This window comes from Uloborus diversus, chromosome 2, assembly GCF_026930045.1.
Source record: "Uloborus diversus isolate 005 chromosome 2, Udiv.v.3.1, whole genome shotgun sequence".
Lineage (NCBI taxonomy): Eukaryota > Metazoa > Arthropoda > Arachnida > Araneae > Uloboridae > Uloborus > Uloborus diversus.
In genome coordinates, this window is record NC_072732.1 from 144,453,032 (window position 1) to 144,467,071 (window position 14,040).

General features: G+C 33.8%; 1 protein-coding gene across 1 annotated transcript; it reads left to right on the forward strand.

The window, feature by feature from the left end:
- Positions 1-314: 314 nt before the first annotated feature.
- On the forward strand, positions 315-11,874 carry LOC129217389 (uncharacterized). Its single transcript, XM_054851686.1, has 4 exons — positions 315-545; positions 3,655-3,787; positions 9,252-9,395; positions 11,645-11,874. The coding sequence occupies exons 1-4, from the start codon at positions 405-407 to the stop codon at positions 11,818-11,820; spliced, it is 594 nt and encodes a 197-aa protein (XP_054707661.1). The 5' UTR covers positions 315-404; the 3' UTR covers positions 11,821-11,874.
- The last annotated feature ends 2,166 nt before the right edge of the window (positions 11,875-14,040 follow it).

Genomic DNA, 14,040 nt, shown 5'->3' on the forward strand with positions numbered 1-14,040 from the left:
CAATAATTCTTTTCTAATACTGGCGATCTTGCTTATCTATTTCAGTATACTTCAGTTGACCTTAATGCATGCAAAAAGACGCGATTTAGATGTTCATGAGTATATCCCACGTTGCTAGACTACAAAAGCATGAATTTTGCAACAGCGACATCATAACTCTAAGAAAGCTTATTCAAAGAAGAAAATCCAAAAGATTTTTTTCATATGATTTGAAAAACAACTTGTTGAAACAGCGAATATCTTATTATATTCATAGCAATTATTCATAAGCTTTGCACATAAAAGCGTTGCAGTCTTCAAAGTTTTTCAAACAGAGGTATTTTATCAGTGGATAACGCGTCGCCTGATTTGTATTTGGACTCGTTATAGTGAGAAACTTGGATCGAAGTTCGTCTGGAATTATAATGACACTAAGAATCACACTTGTGCTTTTAATATCGTTTATTGTTTGTACAGCATATGATCCTGAGCTTTGTCGTGATAAGTTCATAAGAAATGGCTTTATTCCGAAATATACATTGGACATTTCTGATATAAAACTTAAAGTAAGTTTCTTCCTTTTTTTTTCATTTGTGTCTTTGTTGTAACGAATTTCAATGAAATGAATACTACGGAGTAAAAAAAAAAAAAATCAGGATTTTTTTAAAGCATATTCTAATTCAGCGGTGCCCAACCTACAGCCCGTAAGCCACATACAGCCTGCTAAGCTGATCTGTGTGGCCCGTTGTTTTTCTCAATGTTACAAATCGAAAAGTAAGATTATGACAATGTGACAAGTTTGGAGCCAAATATTTAGAGATTGATTTCTGAAAAACAATTACAATTAATAAATTAAGCATTATAAAAAGATAATCCAAGAAAACAGGAAAAATTTTAAATATTTTGAAATTTCATATGTGTTCTGGCCCGAGAGAATCATTTTAATATGAGGTACAATCCTCGTGTAAAACGTAGTTGGGCACCGCTGATCTTACCTCTGCAGGATAAATAAATTCGTATATTCCAGTATTCCAGTTCAAGGTACAATTTTGATTCTTAAACCTACGTAGAAGTGAAACACAAATCTAGGTTTGTCCAAATCGACGTAGATATTCACAAACTTCCGCGATATTGTTTAATAGATTTATCAGCCATCTGAAATCGATTTAACAATGATTTCACTTTTATAAAAAGGAATCTACTTTTTAGTCATAATAAATGACAAAATAGGGCCTCAATTTAAATATTCTTCAATTAGAATCGTACTAAAATAATCAAAGAAATAACAATAATAATAAAAAAAATCATTCCGTACAGACAGTCAGATCAACATACATATCTAATAAGCATATTTTCAAATTAATTGATTTATTTTTTTCAATGTGTGGTTTTTTTCAAACTTTTCCCAGCGGGTTTACTTTTTTTCATTATTTTATATATTTTTATGTATTTTTGTTTGTTTCTTTCTTTCTCTCTAATATATATATTTTCTTTCCTTCAGGAAAAACTAATCTAAGAGATCCGATGTGGATACTCCATATGACTTTATTATACGCCTATTAATAAACTTGCCAGAGTAATGAAATGTTCAACCGGGGCTCCCCCTCCCCCCTTTGAGAATTTTCCAAAGGGCGAATCTTCCAAACTTCCACCCTTGACTGGTTTTTAACGTGCTTTAAAGGGTAGTTCATTCTCAATGCTATGAATAAATGGATACCAATTATGAGCCGAAACTAGGGGTAATAATAAATGACGCAACCAGATAAATTTAAAAATTTTATCTCTTACGAGTAAATATTTCTTAGTTACATTAGTAATAAGAGATAATTTGAATGAGGAATATTTACATGTATTTTTCATTCGTTAAGACTTTTTTTGGGATTTTTTTTTTTTAAATTTATTGTAAAAATCCTCATAAGCTGATCCGATATTAATTTTACAAGTCTATATTTCAAATGATATTTTACAAGTCTATGACAAAGTAATTTTCCTAAATAATTCTTCACAGTTAATTATTTTAAAACTTTTTTGGTTATCTGTAACCAATGTAACCAAGGCTTGAGGTCAAAACATGCGGCCAAAACAAAATTTCGCGTGGACAAAACTTTGCTCTGTCGGACAAAACTTTGCTCTGTCGGACAAAACTTCGCTTGGACAACACTTCGCTTGGACAAAATTTCTCGCGATCAAAACTTCGCCAATTAAAAGTTCACGTGGTGAAACAGACTTCAAAAATTATGTTTAAAAACTGTATGCATGATGTTCAAATAATAAAAAAAATTTTGATTAAAAAAAAAAAAATAGAACCGACTTCAAAATTGCTCTAAAAAGTGAAAAATAATTTTATTCTTTAAACACCATCGATAATACTTTTAAACATAATTTTTGAAGTTGGCGCAAAAACGATCGATAAAATCATTCACAGCCATAACTCAACTACAAGTATAAATTTAACCAGGTCCAGTTTCTTCACTACCACATGCATTACGCATTGATGACAGCATATTTGAGTAACGATATAAATGTTTCGTTCCTAACTTTGGATGATTTTTTGATAAAAATATGAACGAAGCATGGTTACAATGGATTTTACTTTTTGTTTTTGCGCCAACTTCAAAAATTATGTTTAAAAGTATTATCGATGGTGTTTAAAGAATAAAATTATTTTTCACTTTTTAGAGCAATTTTGAAGTCGGTTCTATTTTTTTTTTCAAAATTTTTTTATTTCATTCTTTTTAGTGTAAATGCAGATATTTCAGTAAAAGTAAGAAGTTACCTAGTAAGAAGTTCGGCTCTATATCACTGTATTGCTTTAGAAAAGCCTTTATTCAAAATTATCATTACAATTACTATTAATGTTACTGTTATATGGCACCAAACTTTTATAACAATGAGTTTCATATTGTCACGTAGATGAAGATAGCGAAGACAATGTGAAAGCCAAATGAAGTGAATACTCGTTAGCCTCAACTCGAGATCTTTATTCAGAACCACGAATGAACGTTACATTTCCTTATATACAACTTGAGAAAGTGCTGGAACTTTCCAGACTTGGAAAGATACAGAAATTAATAGAACATTCGAGAAAATACGGGAAACAGTAGAGACGAAATTTTAGTAAAAATCACTTTGTCCTAGTCGGGATTTGAACCCGGATCGCTCGTGTGGGAGGCGAGAATTCTACCACTGAGCCACCGTTATCCGCGGATGAAAAGTGCGAACTTCGCTACAAAATCATTTAATAGGGAAATTGCATAAAAATTACTGTTTTTTGCCCATAACTTTTTTTTCTAAAGAACAAATATGGTCAAACAAAGTAATGGGACCTAAGTTGAGCCATCTCCTATCCATTAAAAAAAGAATCATCAAAATCGGTTCACTAGGTGAGACGCTATGAGTGGAAAAAAAAAAAAAAAAACATACATACGGTATGAACTGATAACCGCCTCCTTTTTGAAGTCGGTTAAAAATAACTTTTTACTTTTTAGTCCAATTTCCAGCTGCAGTTTTGAAGTCGGTTCTATTATTTTCAAAAGTATTTTATTCGATTAGAGACTAGAGCCAGAAAAAATATTCATTCACTCGAAGATCTTTAATTTTGTAAAACTGACTATGATAGGCCACGCTACGAGAAATACAAAATTTTGTTCTTATATGTTCATATTTTAACCATAGGTAACTTTCAAGTACACAAGTGGACACAAAGCAGGCTGTGGAAATATACTTGATATCCGCTCCGTGAGCAAAGCCCCGTTTGTAGAAGCAGACGTTGGCCGAGCGTGCAAATACCTCACTGTTCTAATAATGGGTAAGTTAACATGGATGTACACAAATGCATAAGTAGTATATAGGGACTTTTGTGATACTCAACCTGCTTTGCATACGGGTATTTCGTGCTGGCCAAATGATCCTTTCGGTCCAAATAGACACTCGAGTTCGGAAAAAATCGCACAGAGTTAAAAATTAGTAAGGATATTATTTTTCTGATTATTACTAATAATAAAGCTGAATGTCTGGATCTCTGTTCAGATATTTGTCGGGATGTCTCTGACGCGCATAGCGCCTAGTAGTCCTGGCCCCACAATATAGTCCCGTAAAAATTTTTAGGTCCAGAGAATTTCTCTTTAGAATCTTGATCTATAGGTGTTCTAATGCGAGAATATCTTGGGTAGACATGTTGAATCCTGCGCGAAATAATTTTACAGGCCATCAAAGAAAGCGGCCATTTTGGTTCACTTGCTCATTACGTTTTTCGCAACGGGCGTACCTACAACTTTACTTTTAATTTTGAACTGCAGCTTTTGGAGTCTAGGAATTCAATTAATGTATTAATTATGTCATAAAAGCCGCCCTAGCAGTTTCCACAATTTTAAGTGGAGATATCTCTGACATTTATCGTTGAATATTCTAGATACTAAAAAGTGTACAAAATTTTATGAATAATCCAAAATGCTCATTTTAAACTCGTGTTTATCACATACATGTTTCTTCAACAACACAATAAACGAAAAATACAAGATTAGTACTTTTAAAAAAGGTTACGATCTATTTTTGTATTTCATGTTATTGCACTACGACGGACGTCTGTATCATTTGATGCCGTACCACTCTTTTTGAACCATTTTTATCAGCCCAGTCTATGTGTCGAAAAATTCGTAGATCTGCATCTTATAATGAGTTATTCTAATTAAGCTCTTCAATGATCTGTCTCAAATCTCCTATGAAAAGTATTGCAGATTGCTTCTTCATTAACTGTTAAACCACTTGCAATTGATGAAAATGTAGCATTTTTGGACATTTCTTCTATTTCCTTGCGTGCTGTTTACTGTAAATGTTCCTTATTTGATACTGAAGACCAGAAATTTTCTACCTGCATAGATACTAGTGCTTTTCTGACAATTACAGCAAGGTTTGTTGTGCCCTTAGTTAGTTCTCTTCTCATCCTTTCTGATTATTTCACAAAATGCTGCAAATAACTATCGAACAAGACATGAAGTTCATGAAAAAAGCATAGAGAAATGAATCTCTGCAGAACATTGCTGATAACTTCGCCAAAAGTTTTCTTTATTTAGCAGACTTGTGACATGAAATATATAACGAGTGCAATTTTTATTGGGGATACTTTGCTAAATAAAAAATGTTCTGGCAACAGATATTTCTGTAATCTAGCTTGGTAGGTGAATCACCATCACCAGGGGCATGAAAAGGGGGGGGGGGAGAAGAGAAACCTGTTGCCCCGCGCCTTAGCCTGAAGTGGGCCCAATATTTTTAAAACTAGGGGTGAAATATATGGGTAAACACTATGGAAGGGGGCCCGGAAAAGTCATTTGTGACGGGCCCCAAAATTTCTGTGCACGCCCCTGACCATCACATAATCTGTTCGTTGGAAAAAAGTCGTAATCCAAAATATTTTTAATGCATTCTCCCCTTTCTTTCGCTATTTCCATGTCTCTGCACCCTTTTTAGAGTTGATTCTTTCCCATTGGCTTAGAAGTGATATTTCATGAAGAACTGTGTGCATCAAAGCATGGTAGGTTGACTTTTGAAAGTAAATCAGACAATTTTTGAAACAAAATGTATCCAGTCTAAGCGGGCGGTACTGTTCTAATCAATGATTCATCATATTCATGATGCTGAGACGGCGAATCTTGACACTACCATTCTCAAGTCGTTTACTGAGAAAGCTGTTAAGTTGCCCTGTTTCAGAAATCTCGTAGGATTTATATGTTGATAGATAAAATCAACAAGTCTTTTGACATTTATCAAAATACTATCTATGAATGCCTATAAAAATAATGATGCGGGACACTCTCACAGTGATCCATTAAGTGAGAACTAGTAAGACCGCAAAACACATTGCAAATCATTAAAATTTCATGATACTTCTAAATGCCACTCGGCAACATACTTTTTCTCGTCTGCCCTGCAATTTCTCCGGCACTTTTCTGTGACCGTTGAATTGTTTCTTCCAACTTCATCTCTGACTTCATAGCATTGAATTTACCATTCTATTTTTTAACAACAAATTTACCTTGAATGAATTTTTCCTGCAGGTAGGGACACTAATTTTCTAGCGCCCTTATCCTCTCTAAGTACCATGTTGCATATAGTAGATAAATATTGCAATCAAATACACGAAAGACTGGAAACAGTAATTCAACAGTCCGAACGTATAATTTGTAACTTTCTTCGCGATCAGCAATAACCAAGTGTTTTACAAGTGAAACCAATGAACGAAACACTTCCCAATATCTGCACAGTTCCGATTTGTCACTGCATCCCTTAACAAAAACTCAATCTCTGTTTTCAAACTTTCAGTTTTTTTTTTCGTAGCGATTGAATAATTATTTGACTTTTTTCCTCATCCTTTGACCCAAGAGCATCCTGAACCATCTTTACTCGCTTAGCAGAACTTCTCTTGTAGTCTAAAATCAACATTTTATAATAATTTTCTCAAGATTCTCAATGATTTTCTGCAGTCTTCACGGCTTTTTGTGAGCTAAAAGCAGCAGCAAGTACTTTTGGAGATAAATGTCTAGAAAAAACCAACAAAAGTTCATTATTTCTTTCGGAAGCACAGAAAGGAATGCTTTCATTATACGTTGTTACGATAAATAGTTTTATTTCATTAATATAAACCAATGCATTTTCATCTACATTCCGCATTGAGCATTAATTCTTTTATTTCTGAAAGAATAAATCCATGCCCAGAATTTAAAAGTGGCTTTAATATTTAGTTTGCTTTTTTAAACAATCCAAATTTGAGGATAGATGTTGCGGACACTGTATTGGTTTCTCGCTCATACTTTCGAATATTAGAACTTAACAGTTTGGATGTGCATATAAACTCGCAGCAGTCTGCATTTTTTTAACCATTTTTTTAGCGTTTCTCCTCGCGTGTATTTCTTGTAGCACTAGTTGCTGCAATGACACACTATATTTTCTTGCAGCGTTTTTGAATATTGCGTCTTTGCGTATTTCAGCAGCTTCACGAACACGTTTTTGTCGGAGAATATAATTTTTCTCTTGATTCCTCTTGACAAACTACATATTCGTTTGTCAAAACTGTCTTCAAGATGTCTTCAATTGCCCACTAAAATTTTTTGAACTCAGATTAGAAATATCAGACATTGCTTAAATAGTTATTGTCAGAAAAACATGAAACAAAAAATGTTTGGAACCGTGGAATAGTTTTACTCGAAAATAATTACTTTGATAGCAGACGATAATAACCTTGAACAGTGGCGGAGTGAAGGGGGGGGGGGGTGGAGGAGAAAAACCCTTAGCCACTGGTTTTAACATGAATGCACATATTAATACAGTAGCTTGTGCAAATAAAAGGGCTGTTTTGATCAACAAACCCTTTCATAAGGTATTTTTGATCAAAAATCCCCTTCAAAAGGTATTTTTTGATTGAAAAAAACCCATTCAAAAGGTTTTTTCATCAAAAAACCCCCTCGAGAAGGTATTTTTGATCAAAAAACCCCCTCCAGAAGGTACTGATGGCTGCACTGGTGACCTTGAAAAATATTGATTTACACAAAAGATTTTACACGTTAAAATCGTTTGGTTTCATTAAGAGTTATTAATTTTTGTACACTTTTTAGTAACTAGAATGGTAAACAAAAAACGTCGGAGATATCTCACTCAAAAATTGTGGTAATAGCCATAGCGGCTTTCATGACGTACTTATTACATTAATTGACTTTCTACGCCCCAAAAATCTCAGTTCAAAACTAAAATTAAATTTATAGGTACGCACGTTGAGAAAAACGTAATGAGCAAGTGAACCAAAATGGCCGCTATCTTTGATGGCCTGTAAAATTATTTCGCGCAGGATTCAACATGTCTACCCAAGATATTCTCACATTAGAACACCTGCAGATCAAGATTCTAAAGAGAAAATCTCTGGACCTAAAAATTTTTACGGACATACATTGTGGGGCCTGGAATATAGACCGTTCGACCGATTTTCATGAAATTCGGCACAGAATTAGTTTATAGCATAGGGGTGTGCACCTCAAAGCGATTTTTCGAAAATTCGATTTTGTTCTTTTTCTATTCCAATTTTTAGAAAATTTTACCGAGCAAATTATCGTAACGTGGACGAGCGCAAGTTACTATAACGTGGACGAGCAAATTATGAAAACGTGGAACATGGGTGAGCAAAATGAACATAGCATATTGGCGAGAAATTCATCATCCATTATTTTTAAATATACAAGCTAACCAAATGACCTCTCAATGTTCTACTACGGGCAAAGCCGTGCGGGTCTCGCTAGTTATAAATAAAGTACTTTGAAATTGCAAAATAGATCAGAACACTGGTACTCTATTCACCGGAATACAGGGGTATTGCAGTCACTACAAACGGCATATTTATACAGTACAGTGGCAGACTTACGGGTTCGGGGGCCAGTCGCAAAGCATTTTTGTGAGTCCCTTAGCGATGAAAAGACGTAGGTAAAATATTTTCATAAAAACCTTGTTGGATCCCTATTTTAATAACTCTCGCTTTAATAACATTGACTTCTACAAAGACTCCAGTTATGTTATATTCTTGTTTCATTGCATACATTTTATGAAGAAAATCAAGGGCGGAGCTAGGAATTTTTCAAGAGTGGGGCGAATATGCACCTTTAAAAGTTCAATTATGGAAATTTTACCTACAGTTTCCGAACATCTCCCCTCAACATCATCGAATATGGTGTAAAATACCATTTCTGGAATTGCAGTTTTGAAAAATTAGCGGAGGAAAGTGCTTGAACTCCATTCATTCCTTTAACGTTAACAAAGATGGTTTGAAATTGCGTTACAATTGAAGTTTGTCTAAATAATACTTTTGAAACTTCAATATCGAAAAATTGCCCGTAAAGCAGCTCAGAGGAGGGGTGATCGCCCTGATCAATCCTCCCTTGAATCCGCCAATAAAGAATGTAGAGTCTATTTCTATGTAATGCAATTAAATTTTGACTATTTCCAAAAAAATATTGAAGTTATTTCACTCGTTCAGCAACGGTCGTATCTCATAAGATAGGTCCTTTACTGAGTCAAAAACATGGTTTAAATAATGCTTTGGGAAATTTTCAAAAAAGAAAGTCTTTGTTTTCCATTAAGTTATGCAATAAGGCAGGAAGCTAACATATTCGGAATCTTTGAAAGCTTTTTTGTGCAGTAAATGATAAATTTACTGAAATGGGGAGTTGTCCTTATGTGTGTATTTCTGTTCATAAATGTATAGATTTGAACAGTTTTTTTTCATCCACTTTTAGATGTGGATTATGAGCGAGGCGCACCGTTTCTTCATATGTTGATCCATAATATAAAAGCAAGTGAATTGGAGTTTGGCATCGATTGTAGGAAAGAATGGGAAGGAACAGCAGCAAACTACTATATGCCAGGAAAGACCGGATATGGTAAGCCATGGATCTACGTTTTCCAATGTTGTAGAAAGTTTATACAAATACTGATATTTGATGCTATTTATCTCTTTAATTGATGATAATTTGTAATAATGTCTTTTAGTTGATGACCTTTCAGTCACTTTGATGTTCAACTACGAAAGGTGACGTGGCAATCGTGAATCAGTTTTAATATTAGTCTTTAATATTTCGACTTCTAAATTCTTATTCATTTTAAAATAAAACACTTTTATTCATTCAATTTGGGAGTATCTGAGATCAGATGCCATTGGGCTTTTTTTTCCCCGAGTTCCTCTTAATGCAGAAAATAACTGCAAAAATATATTTGACTTGAAGATATTTTCTTCCTGTTTTCGTAAGGTTTAGCAAGGCATGAACTCTTTTACTTGTAAAAATTAATGTCATTTTCTCCTTAATCAATTGCAAAATTTTTCTTTTATTAAAGTTCTTTCTTCTGACTCAACTCAAGAGTAGTAGTGAACTTTAAATCACTCACATTTCATCAGAGTAATTAAGTAATTGTCATTTCCTCTGCAACCAGCTAAAAAAAAATGTCCCTTACTTTAAGTTCTTTTATCTTACTCAACTCAAGAACAGCGGAAAATCTCAAATTACGACTTTTTAACTTAAATACACACTGCTCTTTTCTCTACGATCAACTACAAAAGCTGTCTTACTTTAAATAATCTCAAAGAATGTTTAAGGGAATTTATTTATTTTTCGTATCTATACTAGAGGGCTCTACCCCCTGCTCGTCGACCACCGAATAATGCTTCGCAATCTTATTTGATTCGCAAAGATTTAAATCGTCAAGTAGAAAGAAACAGATTTAAGACGCATTAAGAGTCCCCTTTGGAACAAAAACACCCCTTCCCCGGGTTTCAAAATAACTTGTACCAACTTACAGATCTGTAAGGGCTAAGGGGCTCCTAAACATTGCAAAACTGCAGTTTTGTACGTTTGAAAAGTCGCTTTCATATTCGTGGTCTCTATTAATATATTTTGCTTTTTAGCTCGGGACTTGAATTGAGTTGAACCTAAGATTTTCCGTTAAAATCGAAACCCTTAACATTTATGAATAAGAAAGAAGAAAAAAAACGAATCTAAAAGACGCAACTATGGCAACATCAATAATTTGAATGGAGATGAGAATTTTCGAACTTGATTAAAGTGGCTTGTAATATTTTTCCCTTTTTAGATAGAAGCTTAGTTTTTCGACCATGAGTCGAGTTAGATCTGGACTAAAAAAAGCTACTATTTCCAGTGGTGTCAAAAACAAAACTGTGGGACCATTTTACTGATAGATTTAATGAAGAAAGTAGTGTCTAAATTTCAGCTAAGCCTAAAAAAAATTTGAGCTGAAAACGCAAATAACTCTCGCCGTAATTAAGTTAGAGCATTGAAACAAATTGCGTAGAATGCAGAAAATTCCACCCTTTCTAACGATATCTATCATTAATATGTGCAGGTAATTTTCAAACTTTAATAGGCAATTTACGCGAAATTTAAGCTTAAAAAATTAATTACAAGAAAACTAATTTGAAATTTAAAAAACAATCCTAAGTGCAAACCACCGGGGCTCGAAGTAATTTTGTACAAAATTTCAAGGCTGTTGGTGCTATGGGGTGTCTTGGACACAGGCCCGCCACAGACTTCCCTTCAGAATTTCTTTGACCTTACTTTTTTTAAGAGATAAACTAAAGAATGGGGTCGTTTCCAAAATTTTAAAAGTATTTTTTTTAAAGGAGCACGTTTAAAAACATAGGATCTAACCATTTTTAAAATAATATGACTAAGTTTAATATTAAAAAAAAAAAAATTACTTTAATCGGTGCGCTTTTATTGTTTAATGCTTTTGCCGATGACATCACAAATGATGAAATGCCATTCACTGTTGCCAATCAGAAGAGCACAATATTTAATTCGCATCTTTACTCACGTGTACTGGCAAAGATATGGTTGATAGCAAGCGTAGAGGCAATTTTTAATTCGCTTTTTGATTATCATAACGTGTAAACACAGTGAAAAATGCGCCAAAAGACATCATTTGTGACGTCATAAAGACCACGTCTTGTTGGAAAAATTGGACATTTTTAAAAAATTAATTAAAAAAATAACTGTTGGGAAAATGAAAGTATTTTCTGAGTCCATGTTATTTTTTTTGCTTATTCTATCAATTTCTGTGACTAAAAGTAGTACTTTTGACTGAAGGAAACTACCCCATTATTATGTATTTTTGATAGGCTCCTATCGGATGGTTGTACTCGCATACTGTCAAGAGCATTACATTCATCGAATGACGCATCGGTACTGGGTGTACAACGATAGAAAGTACTTCAAACCCACCCACATGGCGAAAGAGTATGGATTCAGGAGAGCGATTGCTGGCACATATTTCAATGTAACATATGATAAGTGATATTGATGTACGACATTGTACTGTGCAACTTATTTATTTTTCTTTTAAATAAAACTCGGAAGTTTCATATCGGTGGTGATTTTTTTGCATCATGTTTTCTGCAATGTTTTTATCAATAAAAAGTAAGCAATTTGAAAACTAAAAAGCTGAATTTATTGACGCAATTTTTCAGTTATTTTCATAACAAGTATCTAAAGTGTTTGCATTATAAAATCATGTTTCAGAAAAGATTTCATAGAAATGACTATGTAGGCAGGCTGCTAGGTATTTTGTCAACAAGAAACGAATGCTGACTAGAAATTTCAGTTAAAATTCAGTCAACAAAAATTTTTTTTGTTATTGTATAAAAAAGCTCTCTGTAATTTTATTACTTCATGTTTAAGGTCAAGAGACAATCTTCTGTACTTGATTTTCAAGCCTAACTTTAGATCAGGAGCAAAAGCAACAAAAACAGCGTCACTTGAATTCTGCGAATACTTCCAATATTTCAACTTTATGCATAGTGCGGAGGAGCAAAGGAATTTTGATTGCTCTTAGCGTGACGACTTGATTATGACTCTCCCTCACAAAATAGTCTCACGTTAATTCTGAATCAGAAATATTCCCTTAAGTATATACCCCAATGGCTCAGCGTGTTGAGGAGGTTAGAGGATTACCCTAAGGGTTTTCACACATATTGCTAATCCTAATACGGTAGCCTTTTAGAGCTTTTGACGAACCTCGCCCCAGAAGGTAAATATGCTCCAAATATGATACATATAGATATATAGATAGGTTTATTTGATTATTTATTAAATAACATCAATATCATATTCGCATATACGATATACATGTGTATGAAATGAATAAGGGGAGCAGATACAAAATGGTGCCAGCCTGAATTCTTCATACGCCAGCTCACGTTTCAAGTAAGTAGCAATGTCTCAGATTTTATAGGCCTACCTTTCTATTGCCTATTCCCGAATCTTTAATTTCTTTCTGGAGTTCTCTTCTCACCTGGGGTGGGCATTGAGGCGAATTGATCCCAGCTGGAAGCCTTTCATTCAATCAGGCTAACCATGGTTTCTTTGTCATAGACTCAAAGCAATTTCCGGCAGCGTTCTTATAAAAAACCTGCACCACAAAACGCCATTTATCAAGTGGAATCAGAGCTGCTGAGTTATGACATAATTACTATAGTACTCATACTTTTCCGTTTTTTTTTTTTTTTTTTACGAGGGTCATGTACTTTGATTGAGCAATTAGAATTCAATTTGATACTCAGTGGGAGGCGTAATTGATGGTTTTATTTGAGAATAGGGAAGAGTAAGGTTAAGCTTTTATTGCAGCAACAGTTGAGCTATTTTGTTTTGAGCTTCGGAAAAAAAAGGGACTAGCACTTAAAAATTAACTATTTAATTAAAGTATTTTCTTCTCTAAAGTTGTGTTTTTGCAAAGGAACCATGTTTGTTTCACTTGGTGTTTGAAATACATAGGGTTGCATACCAAAAATTTAAAGCCATCAAAATGGTAAAAATATTGAAATTGGCCAGCCATGTTATGGCATTTTTATGAAAATTGCTTACAATGTTAAAGAAAAAAAGCAATCAAAAGAAAAACAAATCAGTATTAGGAGCAGTTACACTATACTGCGAAGCATTTTCGCAACTGAACTCTTAAGAAATTTACTTACTCAAACAATCTTCTGGCATATGCTGCTTCTTTCTGTTCTTCAAAGTAACTTTCGCTGACATTTTGGGCAGATTTCACCGTCTTACTCGAGTCTTCCATAGGAAATTTAATAATGATTTTCCGGAAATGTTTCAAGTCCTTCGGAAGTGGGAGATCAAGACTCTGTGTACCTGCTGATAAAATAAACCAAGTCATAAATAAAAATATAGTGGAACTCGCTTATAACGAGCGCAAAGGGACCACGATATTTGTTCGTTTTAACCGAGTGCTCGTAAAAAACGAGTTAGTGAAAAAAAATCATAAAAATTCATCATACACTGGCCTCAAAAAGTTAAAGTACAACATGTTTTTCGAAGATCACTATAAAAAAAGTGGCAGTAACAATAAAATGCATAGTTTGCATGAATGATAAAAGCTTACTTTAAAACCATTTATAACCAAAAAAAATTGTTACCACTTTTATTTTATAGAAAAGAACATATTTTTACGAATGAGAAGAAATATGCAAATATCGAGTTTTCGTACTTTTGTGTGTAAGTTGTGTTGATT

Excerpts from the sequence above, each read along its gene's own strand:
- LOC129217389 (XM_054851686.1), top strand. The coding sequence starts at position 405 with ATGACACTAAGAATCACACTTGTGCTTTTAATATCGTTTATTGTTTGT. Across the intron at positions 546-3,654 it reads TTTCTGATATAAAACTTAAA|GTAACTTTCAAGTACACAAG; the intron begins GTAAGTTTCTTC and ends TTTTAACCATAG. Across the intron at positions 9,396-11,644 it reads GCCAGGAAAGACCGGATATG|GCTCCTATCGGATGGTTGTA; the intron begins GTAAGCCATGGA and ends TATTTTTGATAG.